The sequence below is a fragment of the Megachile rotundata genome, chromosome 9, assembly GCF_050947335.1.
Source record: "Megachile rotundata isolate GNS110a chromosome 9, iyMegRotu1, whole genome shotgun sequence".
In the NCBI taxonomy this organism is placed as follows: domain Eukaryota; kingdom Metazoa; phylum Arthropoda; class Insecta; order Hymenoptera; family Megachilidae; genus Megachile; species Megachile rotundata.
In genome coordinates this window covers 16,251,211-16,267,158 of record NC_134991.1, presented here as the reverse complement: position 1 = coordinate 16,267,158, position 15,948 = coordinate 16,251,211, and the positions used below count along the sequence as shown (strand labels likewise).

The 15,948-nt window shown below is 33.0% G+C and overlaps 5 protein-coding genes across 13 annotated transcripts; 2 read left to right on the top strand and 3 right to left on the bottom strand.

Moving 5' to 3' along the window:
• Window positions 1–35: 35 nt before the first annotated feature.
• Window positions 36–3,859, bottom strand: LOC100883382 (mesoderm induction early response protein 1). Of its 8 annotated transcripts, none has more exons than XM_012296077.2 (6): window positions 3,404–3,859; window positions 3,182–3,327; window positions 2,946–3,081; window positions 1,634–2,698; window positions 1,429–1,556; window positions 36–1,251 (listed from the first exon to the last, which is right to left on the bottom strand). In XM_012296077.2, coding segments are annotated over exons 2-6 (1,950 nt in total). In that variant the 5' UTR covers window positions 3,184–3,327; window positions 3,404–3,859; the 3' UTR covers window positions 36–632. The 8 variants fall into 8 exon arrangements, with proteins under 8 accessions (XP_012151467.1, XP_076391429.1, XP_076391427.1 ...); XM_076535314.1 differs by having other exon boundaries at window positions 36–1,248; XM_076535312.1 differs by having other exon boundaries at window positions 3,182–3,300.
• Window positions 3,860–4,064: 205 nt separating this feature from the next.
• CPT2 (Carnitine palmitoyltransferase 2) lies at window positions 4,065–6,976 on the top strand. Its single transcript, XM_003707901.3, has 7 exons — window positions 4,065–4,341; window positions 4,409–4,449; window positions 4,521–5,088; window positions 5,193–5,726; window positions 5,787–6,276; window positions 6,343–6,535; window positions 6,644–6,976. The coding sequence occupies exons 1-7, from the start codon at window positions 4,297–4,299 to the stop codon at window positions 6,774–6,776; spliced, it is 2,004 nt and encodes a 667-aa protein (XP_003707949.2). The 5' UTR covers window positions 4,065–4,296; the 3' UTR covers window positions 6,777–6,976.
• On the bottom strand, window positions 6,532–8,829 carry LOC143263930 (V-type proton ATPase 21 kDa proteolipid subunit c''-like). Of its 2 annotated transcripts, XM_076535323.1 has the most exons (6): window positions 8,669–8,829; window positions 8,473–8,564; window positions 8,257–8,305; window positions 8,079–8,162; window positions 7,592–8,003; window positions 6,532–7,524 (listed from the first exon to the last, which is right to left on the bottom strand). In XM_076535323.1, exons 2-6 carry the CDS (start codon window positions 8,531–8,533, stop codon window positions 7,492–7,494), a joined length of 639 nt encoding a protein of 212 aa, XP_076391438.1. In that variant the 5' UTR covers window positions 8,534–8,564; window positions 8,669–8,829; the 3' UTR covers window positions 6,532–7,491. The 2 variants fall into 2 exon arrangements, with proteins under 2 accessions (XP_076391438.1, XP_076391440.1); XM_076535325.1 differs by lacking the exon at window positions 8,669–8,829 and having other exon boundaries at window positions 8,473–8,662.
• Window positions 8,830–9,017: 188 nt separating this feature from the next.
• LOC100883047 (protein-lysine N-methyltransferase SMYD4) lies at window positions 9,018–12,787 on the top strand. Its single transcript, XM_003707900.3, has 5 exons — window positions 9,018–9,197; window positions 9,497–10,349; window positions 10,485–11,127; window positions 11,200–12,436; window positions 12,503–12,787. Exons 1-4 carry the CDS (start codon window positions 9,181–9,183, stop codon window positions 11,709–11,711), a joined length of 2,025 nt encoding a protein of 674 aa, XP_003707948.2. The 5' UTR covers window positions 9,018–9,180; the 3' UTR covers window positions 11,712–12,436; window positions 12,503–12,787.
• Window positions 11,595–15,811, bottom strand: Drp1 (dynamin related protein 1). Its single transcript, XM_003707919.3, has 8 exons — window positions 15,587–15,811; window positions 15,326–15,512; window positions 14,416–14,980; window positions 14,100–14,347; window positions 13,294–14,001; window positions 12,803–13,121; window positions 12,509–12,720; window positions 11,595–12,415 (listed from the first exon to the last, which is right to left on the bottom strand). Exons 2-8 carry the CDS (start codon window positions 15,425–15,427, stop codon window positions 12,359–12,361), a joined length of 2,211 nt encoding a protein of 736 aa, XP_003707967.1. The 5' UTR covers window positions 15,428–15,512; window positions 15,587–15,811; the 3' UTR covers window positions 11,595–12,358.
• Between the last annotated feature and the right edge of the window lie 137 nt (window positions 15,812–15,948).

The window sequence follows — 15,948 nt, the reverse complement described above, 5'->3', positions numbered from 1 at the left end:
AATGAATCGAGGATATAAAAATATGAGACAAGAAATTTTTATCGAATTTCATTTAATTTAACCATCTTAAACGATTACCGAGATCTTGTACGTTGTCAGATTCGTGGATCGTAATTTTGTACAATTAGTACCAGTGATCAGACACGTGCATAGAACAACATTACAATTATCCTTTTTTAAATTTGCGCCCGGCGCTACAATTCTGTAATTCAACTTATCGCTTGCTCACTTTGATAACGCTTAATTATTTATAGATCTGGAAATGTGAATCGTTTTGACGATTTAAACTCATTTCTTTATAAATCTGGTCTACAGGAATGATAGAAACGATCGGAAAGTAGAAAGCACAAAGTGGAGAAAAAGCTATAGTAATTTACGTTCACGTGCCACTCGCTATTCAACTGATTCTCCGTTTAACGTATCTTATAAATTTTCGGCCTCGCGAATAACGTTTCATTACGCTTGATGTAATCGACAGTCATATTACGATACGGTATAAAAATATAATTCGTGATATTAACGAATGTTATATGTTATCGACGATAGCGATGACGCGAGTGCTGAATAAAGCGCGTCACGTAAAAAGACATTCGACGCCTTCCAGGCTAAAAACCTGAAGGTCGTGTTCGACGCTAAGGGGGCAAATGAGGTAAAATATTTTCAGGTGACGGGGAATCGTGTGAATCGTTACCTCTCGACGTCACTCGTGAGTGGTAAAAATTGTTCGAGGAAACGGAAGTTACGATCGAACTCGTCGTAACCGTACTTGTAATCCCAACGGACGTAACCATCGGAACGGTACTGGTCGTAGTACTGACAGTAACCGTTGTTACGATGCAGGTGGTCGAGTGACTTCGAGACGTTAAATTCGACCACATGTGTGGATTAGCATAACTAGTGTCGGACGGTGAACAATCGGAATGACGAGCTGGTGTAGTACAATACATCGAAGTTGGCAATGTAGTTGAAACCGTAGCTGGAGATGATACGGTTACAGCGGTCGGTGCCGGTGGTGGTGGAGGCGGAGGTGGAGGTGGTGGTGGTGCCACAGTTGGTCCATTCAGATCTGCCAAAGGATCAACCGCAGTACCATCCCATGGTTCCGTTGATTTTGGTTCGTCGGTATTCGCTGCGCTCGCGGTTGTTCTTTGTCGTTTAGCATCGCCATACAATAAGCAATGAACGTTCGGGGAACTGCTACGATCACGTACACCTTCCTGCTCCTCCAGGAATCGGTCCATATAGTCCCTGCTTACGATTCAATGATCTTGTCATACTTCAAGTTTCCAATCGTAATAATAAGAAACGTAAACAAGAAGTTATGTTACTTGAATGAAGGAATCTAATCGTTTGAATCACAGAGAGAAGCAAATTCAATATTTACGGTTACAAAATGTTGTTTTGCTTATGAATAGAGAAAATACTCACGTGATACCAGGATGTAAAGCATATTTTTTCTTTTCTAAACGAGCTTTGTACGTAAATATATCGTGGCGTTCCGTTTTCTTCCACAAATAATAAAATTGCACCAATTCACCGACAGATCGCGTTCTAACCTGTAATCAAATCGGTTACATTGTTTACAATTGTTCAAAGTTTAAAAGTAATTTAAAACTGATCATATCGCGTGTACCTTATTCTTCTGTATAAGATGAAAATCTTTTCCGTATGTTCGCAATCCGGATTCAAAGTTGTGACATTCTTCCTCCGACCAAAGGCTAACTGCGTCCGTTGGCGGTACAACGTTCATCCTACGCCTCCTTAATGCCTCTTCAAGATTGTAACCACATTGTAACAATAAATATAATGCTTGTTCGTCGTCTCTAATATGAGATCCTGCAGGCAAGGAACCACCTTGCACGGCCGGTAATTGTGCCCGTTCTAAAAATTCTTCAGTTTCTTCTTCGGGAATATGACTGGGATCCCATAACATTTTATCCTCATTTTCATAAGGTAAAGCATCGTCGTATCGACAAAGCCCTTCCGGAATAGCCGCTTGGTAATCGCTACCAACCATGATTGTCTTTTTCCATTCTTCCTCGTCTGGACTATAGTCGCAATCATCTTCTTCTTCCTCGCTCTGTGGTCGTGAAACGCTTCGTAATAATCTTGATGTACCACTACCAATGGCACCGCTAACTATTCCATCCTCTCCTCCGTCGACAGTACCACTACTAATACTACCCTCTACTCCACCAACAGTATTATCGTTTGTACAACCAGCAAGCGTGGTTATACCACTACACTTTGCGGCACTAGTACCCCCTATCGTTGGAGCTGTCCTCGTATTTTCATTATTACTACAACCATCGGTCATGGAACATTCTTCGCCTTCTCCTTCTTCATCGTCGTCGTCATCGTCGTGAATTCGATGTCGTCTAGCACTATCTCCAGTACCTACGGTACCAGTATTGCTTCCTTTCATCGTCGATCCCGCCAATGACGTCGAATCTTTTCCTTTTACCAGCATCTCTGAATAAAACTGTTTAAGATCTGGCTCGTTACTAGTTGCATCTGCTTCGTCGTCGTCGTCGTCGTCATCCGCATCGTTGTCACCTTTATCCGAGTACTGTCCTTCAACTTCTGGATCGCCGCTTCCGGATGGTATTAACATTCGATCGGAACTGTTCGAATTTTCAGTCGACGGATCCCCGTATCCATACATCGCAAGTAGATCTTTTAGTGGCATATCACCTTCCTGAAAGAAGACGAAAACACAAATGATTACCATGCCACGTTTAACAAACTGACTAAACATACGAATCTCACTACGAGAACGCACTTTGAGTCCAAAGTGTTGTAGAAACTTATCATAATTGTAATTATTTATGGGCTTGATTTTTTCATTTCACTGGCTTGATCCTAGAATAGTTGGGATCAGAATCTTGTTACAAAATGAACATTATACATGTTAAATATTTTACTCAGACATCTCAGAATTATACCTTTTGCAAGTTGGACAACTCGTTGTGAGAATCTTCACTACCTTCTAAAGCTTCTTCTTCGTCTAAAGTCCGTTCATCATCAAAATCATTTACCATCATTTCAGTAGCTGGACCCATATCATAATCTCGATCTGCCCTATAAAATGTTCCATATTTAAAAACATGTTTCCTCTTTAGTTTCATGAATGATCGGTATAAAAAGAATAAGCATTAATAATTAACTGCTCTTTACTAACATTTTTATGTCTCTTGCGGTAACCAAAACAGAATCATGTCATGTAGATACTATAGAAGAATGTACTCAGTGATCGATGCACACTATTTATGATAGTGAACAAGAGTGTCCTTAAGCAACCTGCATTGTAGATCTTCTTTAAATTTTCTAATATAAATAAACACTTATGTTATTTAAACGAAGTAACATATTAAAAGAATATGATGTGTTTTATGACGCGTACCTAACCTTAAAATTTGATGACGTTCATGCTGATTTCATGTTTACAACAACAAGTCATTTTAATAAACAATATAGTACAAACTACATGCGTCTTGAAAGTCTTTTTGTTACTGACACTCCATGCTGTAATAAATTTCACTTCACATCACTAGAAATCTGATTTCAATGTACATTTTCACAAATATTAGTAAATTTGTCAGCACAAGAGTTTCATGATATATCTAACATTTTTCTAAGGCACAATTTTAATCAATGACAAAACTATGATAATCGCATCAACAAAAATAGTTCAAAGTTACTATAAACTTTAAGAAAATACTTTAAAAAGTACACGATACATTTATTTATATTCGTTAAAAGGTATCGTTACGTTTCTGTAGCTTCTTAAAAAGCGGGAAAATCATGATACTTGTTGTAATGACCAATCATGAACACTCAAAGTTACGAAGTATCCATTTTACTATTGGTTGGAAGATACGGTTTCATACACAAATCTTTCCATAGATTATTGTAAATGTACCCTTATGTGTACCAAACTTACAGTAATTTTAAATATTTAAATATTAGATAAATGTATATGTATGCATTATCTGATACGAATGTACGTACTTATATATATTAATAAATATAGTAAACATTTATATTGGCTTTTATTTACATATATTTACATTATATTTCATATATATGTACAATACAGTTACTCCTACATAATTAAAATGGAGTGAAACTCACTGTGCAACAGTTGATTGTACAGTATTGTAAAGTATTAGCAGTGATATTAAATAATTAAAAATATATTTTAGATATTACTATTTAGCCTATTGCATTTTATAAACATATTTTTGTAATCTTGTATGGTATAGCTTCAAAGAAAGTATATTTTAAAGATACATTATGTTCTCCATTGTATTAAAAAACAACTACCTTAAAAAGGAACTGGTAAATATTTTATATTCTCATTTCATGTATCTAATATATAAAAATGATCAATAAGTTTATATTTTAGATTAATAGGGGAAAAAAACAATTAATATTGAGCGCTTCGAGGTGAATAAAAAGTTATATATTTTATAATTGAATACTGTATTCTTTTTTTATAATGTTATTGTTGATTACAGAAGCACTTCTGCAAAACAATATCATTATCTTGATGAATATCAATATCTTGAAAAAAGTAAAACTCCTACAATGCATTTTCAATCTTCTCTACCACGTTTACCGATTCCTGAATTAAAAGATACATGCAGGAGATACTTAAATGCACAAAAACCATTATTGTCAAATGAAGAATTAAATAAAACTGCAATTTATGTTGATGAGTTTCTCACCAAAGATGGAATTGAATTACACGAAGAACTGCTTAAGATAGATAAACAGAATTTTCATACCAGCTATATCAGTGGACCTTGGTTTGATATGTATCTACGTGACCGTAAACCTATACCCATTAATTACAATCCCTTCTTGGTACTTGAACCAACATCTGATCCAAATTATAACACACAATTAGTAAAAGCAACAAATCTAGTTATATCATCATTGAGATTTATGAAATCATTGAAAGAGAACGTGTTAAGGCCAGAAGTATTTTATTTAAATCCTGAAACTTCTAATAACAAGCTATATCATATGGTTACAAGATTACTGCCATCTCAATATAATTGTTATGGATCTTATTTGTTTAAGGTGAGATAATACTTTTGCTAGTAAAAATCAAAACTACTGTTTCAGAAAATCTAATCTAACCATTGATTCTATTGTTTTGAAAAGAAAAAAAAATATTATTTTAGGCTTATCCACTGGATATGTCTCAATATCACCATCTGTTTAATACAACAAGATTACCAAAAACAACAAAAGATGAAATTTATCAAGACATATCTGGAAAACACATAATTGTAATGAGAAACGGTCATTTCTATTGTTTGGATGTAATAGATGAAAATGGGTACATTCATGAACCAAAGACAATAGCAGCTTGCTTGAAGTCTATATTGGAAAACAAAGTAACAAACAATGAATCTCCTACTGGAATACTTACAACATCAGAACGTAACATATGGGCTGATACAAGAACATATTTGTCTCAAATTGGTAATCAAGAAATTTTACAAAAAATAGATTCTGCTATATTTATGATGGCATTGGATGACATCAATATTGGCACTAATTATAATAAACTAATTGAAACATATCTCCATGCGGATGGAACAAACAGGTGGTTTGATAAATCATTTTCTCTAATTGTTACACAGGATGGATATGCTGGAATAAACTTCGAGCATTCGTGGGGAGATGGGGTAGCTGTATTAAGGTTTCTTAAGGTAAATAATGTAAAAACCTAATTAACAAACAATTCGATACTACGTTAGTTTTTTTTGTAGGATGTAAACGATGATATAACTAAACGACCAAAATTCCATCCTGATGATGTTAATCATCTTGAAAACGGTGCACCGAACGTTAAAAAACTTGAATTTGTTATCGACAATAAAGTACAAGATATTATTCGCGCAGAGAAAAAACGATTTAAAACGTGGACTAAAGAACTTAGTATTGATCATATGATATTCAATGAATTTGGTAAAACTCAATGTAAACAATTTGGTGTAAGTCCAGATGCAATTATGCAATTGGCTTTCCAACTAGCTTTATATTATCAAAAAAATTGTGCAGTACCAACATATGAATCATGTAGTACATCTGCATTTAAACACGGTCGAACGGAAACTCTAAGGTCTTGTACAATGGAAACTAAAACAACATGTGAAGCCATAGTTCGAAAAAATAGCAATTTGTCTATGTCTGAACTGAAAGAGTTAATAATGAATTGTAGCAAAGTACATAATAAACTAACTAAAGAAGCTGTTATGGGTAATTATGTGATTATTAAATTTTGTAAACACATATTTGTTATAAATTCTTTATGATTTTTTACAGGACAAGGATTTGATAGACATTTATTTGCATTAAAACATATTTCAGAGCGTTCAAATGCTCGAAAACCAGCTATTTTTGCGGATCCAGCATATGAAAATATAAATCATAATATTTTGTCTACGTCTACTCTTTCAGATCCAGCTATATGCGCTGGCGGATTTGGACCAGCAGTAAATAATGGATACGGAATTGGGTAAAGTACACGTTCTCTTTATTATTTTTACAAACGCACTGTTTACAATCCACTACTATAATAATCATTGTAAGGTAATTTGCCCATATCAACTGATTTGATTTACAGATACATGATCCAAGATGAAAGACTGGGTGCCGTTGTGACATGTTATAAAAATAATTGTAACGTGAACGAATATGTAAATTGCTTGAAGCAGGCATTTGAAAGTATTCATCAAATAATGGTCCACAAAAAATGACACTTTCATGTGTATATACTCGATATACGAGTAATATTACATTAAGCTCTATGGTTAACAGTATATATATAAACGTACAGACGTTTACAAGAATCTCTAATATTGATGATTATATGTATCATCATATGTTGAATTTTTATACAACTTTAATCCAAATAATTTGTTATTATTGTCAAAGAAATAAAGAACTATTTCTCTTATTTTATATTGTAAAGCGAATTCAATTGATAAATAACATCAATATATATTTTACATGTATGTCATATAACATATGCAAATAAGTGTAATACAGTATCATATATATTAATGTAACATTTAAGTTTTAATGAAAAGAAGAAACATTTATGTACAGTAGATGCATTCGAAATAGAGCGCTATAACGCACTCAGAATACCATAAACTAGAGACTGTATTACATCAATAAGTTTTATCTCACTAAATATAGCCATTTATGCACACGATCAATACACAAAGTTAACAGGTTTAATAACTATTCAAATCAGAACCTACTTGTCCCAAAATTACACCTATTCAAAATAAAGATAACATACTGACCTTACACAATTAAATAGTTTCTTACATTGGTGTAAATAACAAAAATTATTTCACGTTTTCGTGTATTTATTTTTTTGCCGCAATTACTAAGTATGGAATGAAATGTTGTAATTCCAAAAATACTTTATGGTTGTTCATGGCATGGTATTTTATCCTAAATTTATACTTTATCTCCCATTTTTACTTTAGATGTCTATAAACCCAAAAGAATTTATTAATGTTCTGAGATATAAAAGAGAAGATATTCTTGAAAAACTTACCATATAAATTCCAACAATTAATCCAAAAAGTCCAATAGCAGACCCAAAGATTTCAATTATAAGAATCTTAACAAAAAGTGCAGAATTGGCTGCATCGGCAAGAGCAGCTCCAGAACCAACAATACCAACAGCAATACCACAAAACAAATTGACTAGACCAACAGCTAAACCAGCTCCAAACATTAAATATCCAGCTAACCAATTCTGATTGCGAATCTGAAACCCTGTTGGATCATTCATAGCAGCTTTTTCATAACTAAATGCTTCTAACATTCCAGATAACACAATGGCTGTGATCAGACCATAAATGGCCACAGCTTCACAAAATATTACAGATATTAAATTTTTTGTCTTAATTCGTGGTGCTTTCACACCACCTCCAACTATCGAAACTCCTGCTGTATGAATTCCCCTAAAATAATTTGATGTTCATTTTTTTTTTAATACATAGAAAAGTTATAATTATTTGCCAAAAATTAACACTTACAATGCAGCACCAACTACAGATAACGCAACTGCAAGTCCAATACCCAGACATGCCCACATGTATGGAGAAGTATGTTCTAAAAACCTATTAGTACATTTTCACAATGACTCTGTTTTGTATATCTAGGTACTTATAATTATAATTTTTAAACAAATAAAAGATCAAATTTTTTACTTACCACCCAACGCTTACGCGTTCTCCTTTTCCAGTAAATACATGATATAATACTGTAACAAAATATTAAAAAATATACATTTTTGCAGAGGTGAAGAATATGATCATAATTAACCTCTTATCAAGGATATTCACAACTGATTTCTCTGATTGATTGAACTGATTTCTATTTCGATATTTGATTTTATTTAACGAGGAATAAATAAAAATCGATTAATACCTAATATGATAATAGTTGCGGAAGCAGTGCCCACAAAAGTGTTGCCCAAAATGTACCTCATAGTGCTTTCAGTTTCGTCGTTACGTGTGCGTCTTAAAACAAATATAGAGACATTAACAAATAATGAACTATGACTTTAAAACATAAGCTGACAACTAATCTTTACAACTTTTTCACACAAAATCATTCTACGTACAAATTAAGAGAAAAGCGCTCACACCCGTCTCTATCATGTGACGTCTAGCAATCTTGATGCTTATATACGCTAGTGACATCAATCGTAAAAAACTGGTATTAACAATAAAGTTTTCAAACTTTGATTTATAGCAAGGTGCTCCAAATTTTGCACTTGCTCCGATTTAAAATGACACATGTACATATATATACATTCTACATGTATATTGCCTATAATATAAATGTTTCAAGATATTTAAAAAATTTAATTGTTTGAATTATATTGCAATTAAACATTATATTTTTAAAAAACTGTTAATGATAAGTTTACAAGAATTATAATATTGCCCCGTTATTTTAAAAAAAATTGTCAAATTTAAAATATAGCACATGCGACAAACATGTATCGTAGTACAATCTAACATCTAATTTTAGAATTCGTCACAGTTCATTCGTCTCTTGTATCAACGACAACGTACAATTGTTAAAGTAATACTTTATGTTATTAAATAATTAGTCAGACTTTAATAAATCATGTCTATTATTGAAAGGTAAGTAATCAAATTGTTTACGGTTATGAAAGTAATGAGATTGTTGAAATTATCGTACGCGGTAAATTATTAAAAATTTTCGAATTGTACAACTTAAATATTATCTACATAAAATAGTATTGCTACACGTTCCGTGAAAATGGATAACTGAATGCTTGAACTAATTCAATGCTCAATTAAATTATACAGATAAATTTAGAAATCTAAATTAAAGTTTGTCGACTGGACTGAAGTTGCGCGACAACGAATTAAATTCATTTCCTCATATATCGAATCACAAGTGTTTAAATTCTTCACAGGTATTCAAAATTTGACCAATTTTTTAAGACCGCTTACGATGCTGCAATTGCAGAACCGTATGCGAAACGTTTCAAAGAAGCATCTGCGAATGCAAATAGAGAAGAAATGATAAAGATTCTTATAGACATACCGTGCGTAAAAAATCTAAAAATTTTCAAATCATACATGGGTAAGGATGATGTTAAGGCAGAAAAATTATATAAGAAAAGTCGTGAAACGGTTATAAAGGATGGAGTTGTGCACGAAGAAGAAAATAGAATTAGTATCCTTACTGAAACACTGTTTACAGCCAGTGTAACTAGTAGATTGTTCCTGGATGCGCTTTTAGATTGCGCACAATACTGGTATAATTCGAATGCTTTTGCAAAATGCTTAAAATATTGTGAATGCATGCTTGCTCTTCCTGCAAACTTTTATGATAGAACGATTGAAAGTATGAACGATTTTTTGGAGCATAGAAAAGCATGCGTCGATTTAGAATATAAATGCTCTGAAAAGTTGAAAGTATCGTCTTCTCAGGGCAAGAAACAGCGTAGGAAATGCAACACAAATCAATGCGTGTCTTTGGAAAACGCATCGTCTGCAAGCCGTGTGACAGCGATACCTTCCATTGACGGAAAACAGCATGCTATGCTTGAAAGTTGTTCAGATGCAGTGACTCTACAATTTGACGAGAAACGTGGTCGACACCTCGTAGCGACCAGAAACATTAAAGCAGGATACATTCTTATCGTAGAATCACCGTTTGCTTTCAGCACGAACAACGAGGCATTCGACAGAAATTGTTTAAATTGTCATGTTACTCTCAAGTTGAACGATAGCGTTAAAATTCCTTGCTACTTTTGTCGAACAGTTAGTAAAACGAATAATTTTTTTTCTATCGTTTTATATTCATACTTATATTTATTTCTGTTTTATTATTTCATTTAACAAACTCTTTATTATCTCGTTACTTGTAAACTATGAATAACGTTTGTACTTCTACAGGTGTCTTTCTGTTCAGAAAAGTGTCGCAACGAAGCATGGAAATTGTACCATCGATACGAGTGTTCTATATTCGACATTTTCTGCGGCAACGATTCTGAACAACCGCAACGGCAATCTTCGTACCTGCTTTTAGCTTATAGAATGACAATCGCAGGATGTTTGCTTTCAAATACTGATAAAGTTAATAACATGGATAAAACAGAAATTCCAGTCCTAAACGATAACTTTCTTCGGTATCACGGAACAAACACGAATCAAGAATGCAGCGACTTAGGAATAAATGAAGTTTATAGTCCTCGCGATTATCGTACTATATTAAAATTAAAAACTCATTGCGAAAAGATAGAACCTAATATTAATCTGATTCGTGCTATCGAAGCAATATTTTTAACAAAGTGTTTTACTTTTGTCTTGAGTAAAATGGACGTTGTTTGCTTAAAAGAAACCTTTATCTCTTTGGCTGTAGCGATGCTGCATCATTTACAGGCTATTAATTGTAATGCTTACGAGATCGTAGAAAATTTATACGATAAAAAAGCGCACGTTTGGGAACCAAGATACGTGGGTGGGGCAATTTATCCTTCTGTTAGCCTGGTAAATCACAGTTGTTATCCAAACGTTGTTCGTCATTCTTATCCATCAGGTAAAAAACGTATATGTACAAACGATGCTGTTCAACATTCTTTGAGAAAATAACTTAAATAACTTTCCACAGGAGTGGTAGTGGTAAGAAGTTTACGCTTTATCGGTAAAGGAACCGAAATTGTTGATTGTTATGGACCGCACTGGCTCAGCGAAGGAAGATTACCGAGACGCGAGTACTTGTGGAAAAAGTATCGTTTTCTGTGTGCATGCGAAGCTTGTACACAAAATTGGCAATACCCATTACCTGAAACAATAAATTATAAATGCAGGGCATGTTTAGAAGTTACTGACATATTCGGTTCAAATGAAAAGGATACACAAAATATATCAATTAAGAAATGCCACAAATGTAACGGAAAAATTGATTGCAAGAAAATCAAAAATCAATTTCGAAAATCGGTTGAGAAAAGATTAAACGCTATATCTAAAATGTATGAAGGCCGTTATGAACAGGCTTTGCCTCAATTGTTTGAGCACATACAGTTTATTGAGAAGTTCTTTGCTACACCCAACATTGAAACTATCAAAACACAACAATGTATCATTCAATGTTACAATCAGTTTGGCTGTATCTCTCAATAACAATAAGTCAACAAAAGTATCGAAATGTGTACACATTTATAATTACATATATAATATAGATGTGTACACACATACATATTTATCATGTATACGAATGTGGGTGTGTACAATATACACATGTGCGTACACACACGTACATACAAATGAGTTAAAATTTGTATCACGAGTACCAAAAAACAAAAACTTATATCCAGTATCGGGTACTATACATTTTTCAATTTTTTCATGCAGTGCAAAAATGCTGTAAAAAATTACAAATTGCCCTGCATTCGCGGTGGTTTACACTTGTTTTTACGTTTTACGATTGTTTTAAATGTGAAAAGAACATTCGCATTAATTTAATAAGGCTTTTGACGTAGAATTGTGGCATGAGCACCATTATTATTAGTAGTAATACCTCAATTGCTCGATATCAATGATTACTATAAATGCACGTGTTACGGTATCGTGTTCTTTCATACTTATAAAATGAAACTAAAAGATCTTAGATCTTAAAATTGTTGTTGTAAACACTGTTTGCATGTAAAGTATAAACTGCACAAAGTAGCTTGACATACACGTGATTTCATCTGCCGGTTTAGCTACTAAATCACCAAAATGTCTAAATTGAACTAGAAACTGATGATGTGAGTAATGGACAAGCTCAGTTACCACATGTGCGTCTCTCGAATTTCGCTAATTATGTGACCAGCTTGCGTTAGTGCCTGCAACACGATCGAACACACGTATATCAATATTTATAAACTATTTAAATATTTCCTGTACGCAAAGAAAAATGATTATTTTTGTAGGTATACCTTTAACATATTTGCTGCTTCTTTACGCCTAACAGCAACGTGTTCACTCTCGTTTAAGAGAACCTCGGCGTGATCTGACTTATATAGATGCGTTACGAGTTCGCTTTGTAAGTTATCTTTTACATAGTTGACTAGGAAATGCATGACAGCTTTTGGAACGCTATCTTGTATAGATTTTCGTACGATATAAAAGTATGATTTTATTAGTCTTTCTACAATGAAAAAAGGATTTATATGAATAGATGAAATAAATTATTGATTTTACGAGTAAACCTAAAATGTTTTTATTCATACCAATCACATCACAGTCTCGTTGTTCCCGTTCGCTAAGTTTGCGAGATGTTTGCATTGGTACCTCTGGCAGTAGATTTACTGGTTTTTGTTGCGAGGATGTTTTTATTCCTTCGATCATTGGATTTGGACTTTGATTTGGATGAGGAGAAGTACTGAGCTCGTGATTCCTCACCGGAGAACCATCAATTGAACTATTTGATTCGGTTCGTCCATGAGGCAACAAGTTACTTAACAACCAATGATTTTGATGCCCTTGCTGATCTTTATTCTGCTCGGAAAAAGATGCTACTTCGTCTTGATTGTTAACTGACTTTACGTTCTGTTAGAGACATTTTATATGTTTAGTTACACGGTACAGTGGACGAAACAATACATAGATGTAAACATTAAAATGTTTAAAATGAAATTATTTATAAGGACATAGTAAGGAAACAGATTCACAGAACTTCAAATAATAATTAGTAACTTTGTATACTTCAATAGTTACTTACTGTATCATTTGTAATTATAGTACTCGGTGCAGTTGTAGTAGAAGGTAATCTTCTACTCTGTTTTACATGATCTACATCAGAAGCTTTCAATAAGGATGATACAAGAGCTGCATCTTTATGAAAATCTGGATGCTTGGTATTAATATATGCCAGTTCTATAGCGACTAAATTTTCAACCATATGATTAGTAGGTGGGAGACGTCGACGTAACAAGTGCGTAACAACGTCGACGATTCGTTCGTGTAATTTTGGAAAACGTAACATCTCCTGTTGTACCTCTGTGCCACAATGTTGTATGATCCTTTGCATTTCTTCGTGTACGAGTTCTACGCATCGTAAAGAAGGTTCCTCGAGTCTACGAATTTGTCGTTTAACCAATAATTCGAATGAAACTTCGGGTACAAATAGAGCAGGTCTTGGACCAGTTGCATTTCGAATAGCTGTTAAAATGTCCATCTTTGTCAGACCCGCCAGCGGGTGTATAGAATCTAATGTTTTTCCAAATGTTTCATGAAATATATAACAAATTCGAGCACCGCCACACAACTCTGTTGTTTCTATATTTCTAGCTGTTCCTTCGATCGTGGAACAATAACTACTCGCAAATTTAGTAATGATCTGAAGTAAAGTTTGGCTCTTGTCACCAACATCTTCACCATATGAATTTAGTAGAGTTTGAAATTGTGATACCATCACATTTATTCGTGTCTGTTTTCAAAAAATATAAGTTCTACCAAATTATGTTTATTTTAGTTACTTTTAACTATATATTATAAGTTATTACTACTCATGATTCAAATTATTACCTTTAGATCTGGAAGGCAATCTCGAATGTGATGCATGAGTAAACGATTTAAAGTTTTAGCTAAATAAGGTGTTCCATTTCTGTTTGCTAAGGTAGGGTATTTACGTTGTAAAAATGTAGCTTCATCCTTTAATGCATCTTGAATAGTTTTGTTATTCATTATATCTTGTTGGGAACGATTAACTACTCCAATAATTCCCAATTTTACTGGTATTACTCTACCACACAGTATGTCTATGGCATCAGTTCCTAAAATGATATATGTGAATTTTATAATTCATTGAAATAAATTAATGATGTTAAATAATAAAAATTACCAGCATCCATAAGATCTAATTTTGTCACAACTGCTAAAGTACGTCTGCCATCTGGATCAACATCTTTGCTAAGTTTTAAACTTTCACTCGTAGCCATATCTGTATTCGCAGTAACAACAGCTAATATAATAGAATTAGGATTACATATATACTTCAATACAAGTTGACGTATTTGACTCTCAATATCTTCAGGTTGATCACCAACTGGTACTTTTGTAATACCAGGGAGATCTATAAGTGTTAAATTAACAACCGATGTTGAGTAAATCTTTAAGTTAATCGGCTCTGGGCAAATTCCTTTATTAGTCCCAGCCATACGATCTGTTTCAGATTCTATTTCTTTGCGAATTTCATCAAAATCTGTATATATTTTATTTCTTTTATGTAAAAATGTGCCCCATTCTTCCAGATCTAATGTACCATTTTCTGCAGTTCGATGATCACGATCGTCTTTAGGTGTATAAACAAGTTGCAATATCAAAGGCCTTCTGGTCACAATACCAGTACCTCGTGGTAAAAAGGACCGACCAACTAAACTTTCGATTACAGATGATTTTCCAGAACTCTAGAAGAAAATTTCATATTTATTTTGAAAAATCAAAACATTTGTGTAAAATGTAGATTTATGATACGTTAAAAAATATCTTATATCATAATAAGCATTTATCATGTAATGCCTTATTATCATCAATTATTATATATTACTCTATTACAAAAATAACTTGTTTAAAATCGAAATAAATTATCCATAATTTATATGTAAGTAAACGAATGTAAGAAATGGAATAACATATATTATTGGATCATTCAGGTGCGTTTATTTATCTATTGAAAAAAAAAATTTGAACTTATACCGAAATCTCAAAGGTGCAAATATCTTTAAGTTATTAATTCAAAAATATCAACTGACCTGTGTACCTAATACCACAATTTGTGGTAATTGAATAGCATCAGCACCAACAGTATTAAATACATCCTGTAATTTATTTATTACGGGTATCAATGCTTCCATTTTAAAGGAATAAACGGAAAGTAAATCGATCGAGACAGTTACGCGGTACGAGCCGGTGTAAAATGTTCTTTAATTGCAGGTATAGCTGTAATTACATGCGTAATTAGTAGTACTAAAAGTTTTTTTTCAAAACTTATAACTCTTTACAAATGTTATTACTTTTGATAGTAATATTTAATGTACTAAAATTTCGAATAAAATCACTACAAGAATTCTGCACCTGCTGTTCTCATCTACCCTTTCCTTGTTCCATAGTTCATATGCGTGCGCATTATATGTGCTAACTTACACCTATATGCCATATATATCGATACATATATACAGACGTAGTAGTGTAGCCACTTCAAATTGCATACTTAAAGTAACGTTTCTATTACAGAATTACAAAAAGTTGTCTTTAATAATTAAAATAATCTCAAAATAATTATTTGAATTGGAAACCATAAAACTATATGCAATTATTGTACAAGATATAAAGTGACATATGTAGAATTCATGTGACTGCAATTTAACTGAAGAAG

Bases quoted from the DNA above. Each gene is read 5' to 3' on its own strand.
- LOC100883047 (XM_003707900.3), top strand. The intron at 10,350-10,484 runs GTTAGTAAAACG...GTACTTCTACAG, and splicing joins CTTGCTACTTTTGTCGAACA to GTGTCTTTCTGTTCAGAAAA. The intron at 11,128-11,199 runs GTAAAAAACGTA...AACTTTCCACAG, and splicing joins TCGTCATTCTTATCCATCAG to GAGTGGTAGTGGTAAGAAGT.
- CPT2 (XM_003707901.3), top strand. From the start codon at position 4,297: ATGTTCTCCATTGTATTAAAAAACAACTACCTTAAAAAGGAACTG. The intron at 4,342-4,408 runs GTAAATATTTTA...TTTATATTTTAG, and splicing joins ACTACCTTAAAAAGGAACTG to ATTAATAGGGGAAAAAAACA. The intron at 6,277-6,342 runs GTAATTATGTGA...GATTTTTTACAG, and splicing joins AACTAAAGAAGCTGTTATGG to GACAAGGATTTGATAGACAT.
- LOC100883382 (XM_012296077.2), bottom strand. The intron at 2,699-2,945 runs GTATAATTCTGA...GTCTTCTTTCAG, and splicing joins AGTTGTCCAACTTGCAAAAG to GAAGGTGATATGCCACTAAA. The intron at 1,252-1,428 runs GTGAGTATTTTC...TTGAATCGTAAG, and splicing joins GCTTTACATCCTGGTATCAC to CAGGGACTATATGGACCGAT.
- Drp1 (XM_003707919.3), bottom strand. From the start codon at position 15,427: ATGGAAGCATTGATACCCGTAATAAATAAATTACAGGATGTATTTAAT. The intron at 14,002-14,099 runs GTAATAATTTGA...TTTTGAAAACAG, and splicing joins ATTGCCTTCCAGATCTAAAG to ACACGAATAAATGTGATGGT. The intron at 12,416-12,508 runs GTATACCTACAA...ATCGTGTTGCAG, and splicing joins AAGCAGCAAATATGTTAAAG to GCACTAACGCAAGCTGGTCA.
- LOC143263930 (XM_076535323.1), bottom strand. From the start codon at position 8,533: ATGAGGTACATTTTGGGCAACACTTTTGTGGGCACTGCTTCCGCAACT. The intron at 8,004-8,078 runs GTAAGTGTTAAT...AAATTATTTTAG, and splicing joins TCTGTAGTTGGTGCTGCATT to GGGAATTCATACAGCAGGAG. The intron at 7,525-7,591 runs GTAAGTTTTTCA...TTGGGTTTATAG, and splicing joins TAATTGTTGGAATTTATATG to ACATCTAAAGTAAAAATGGG.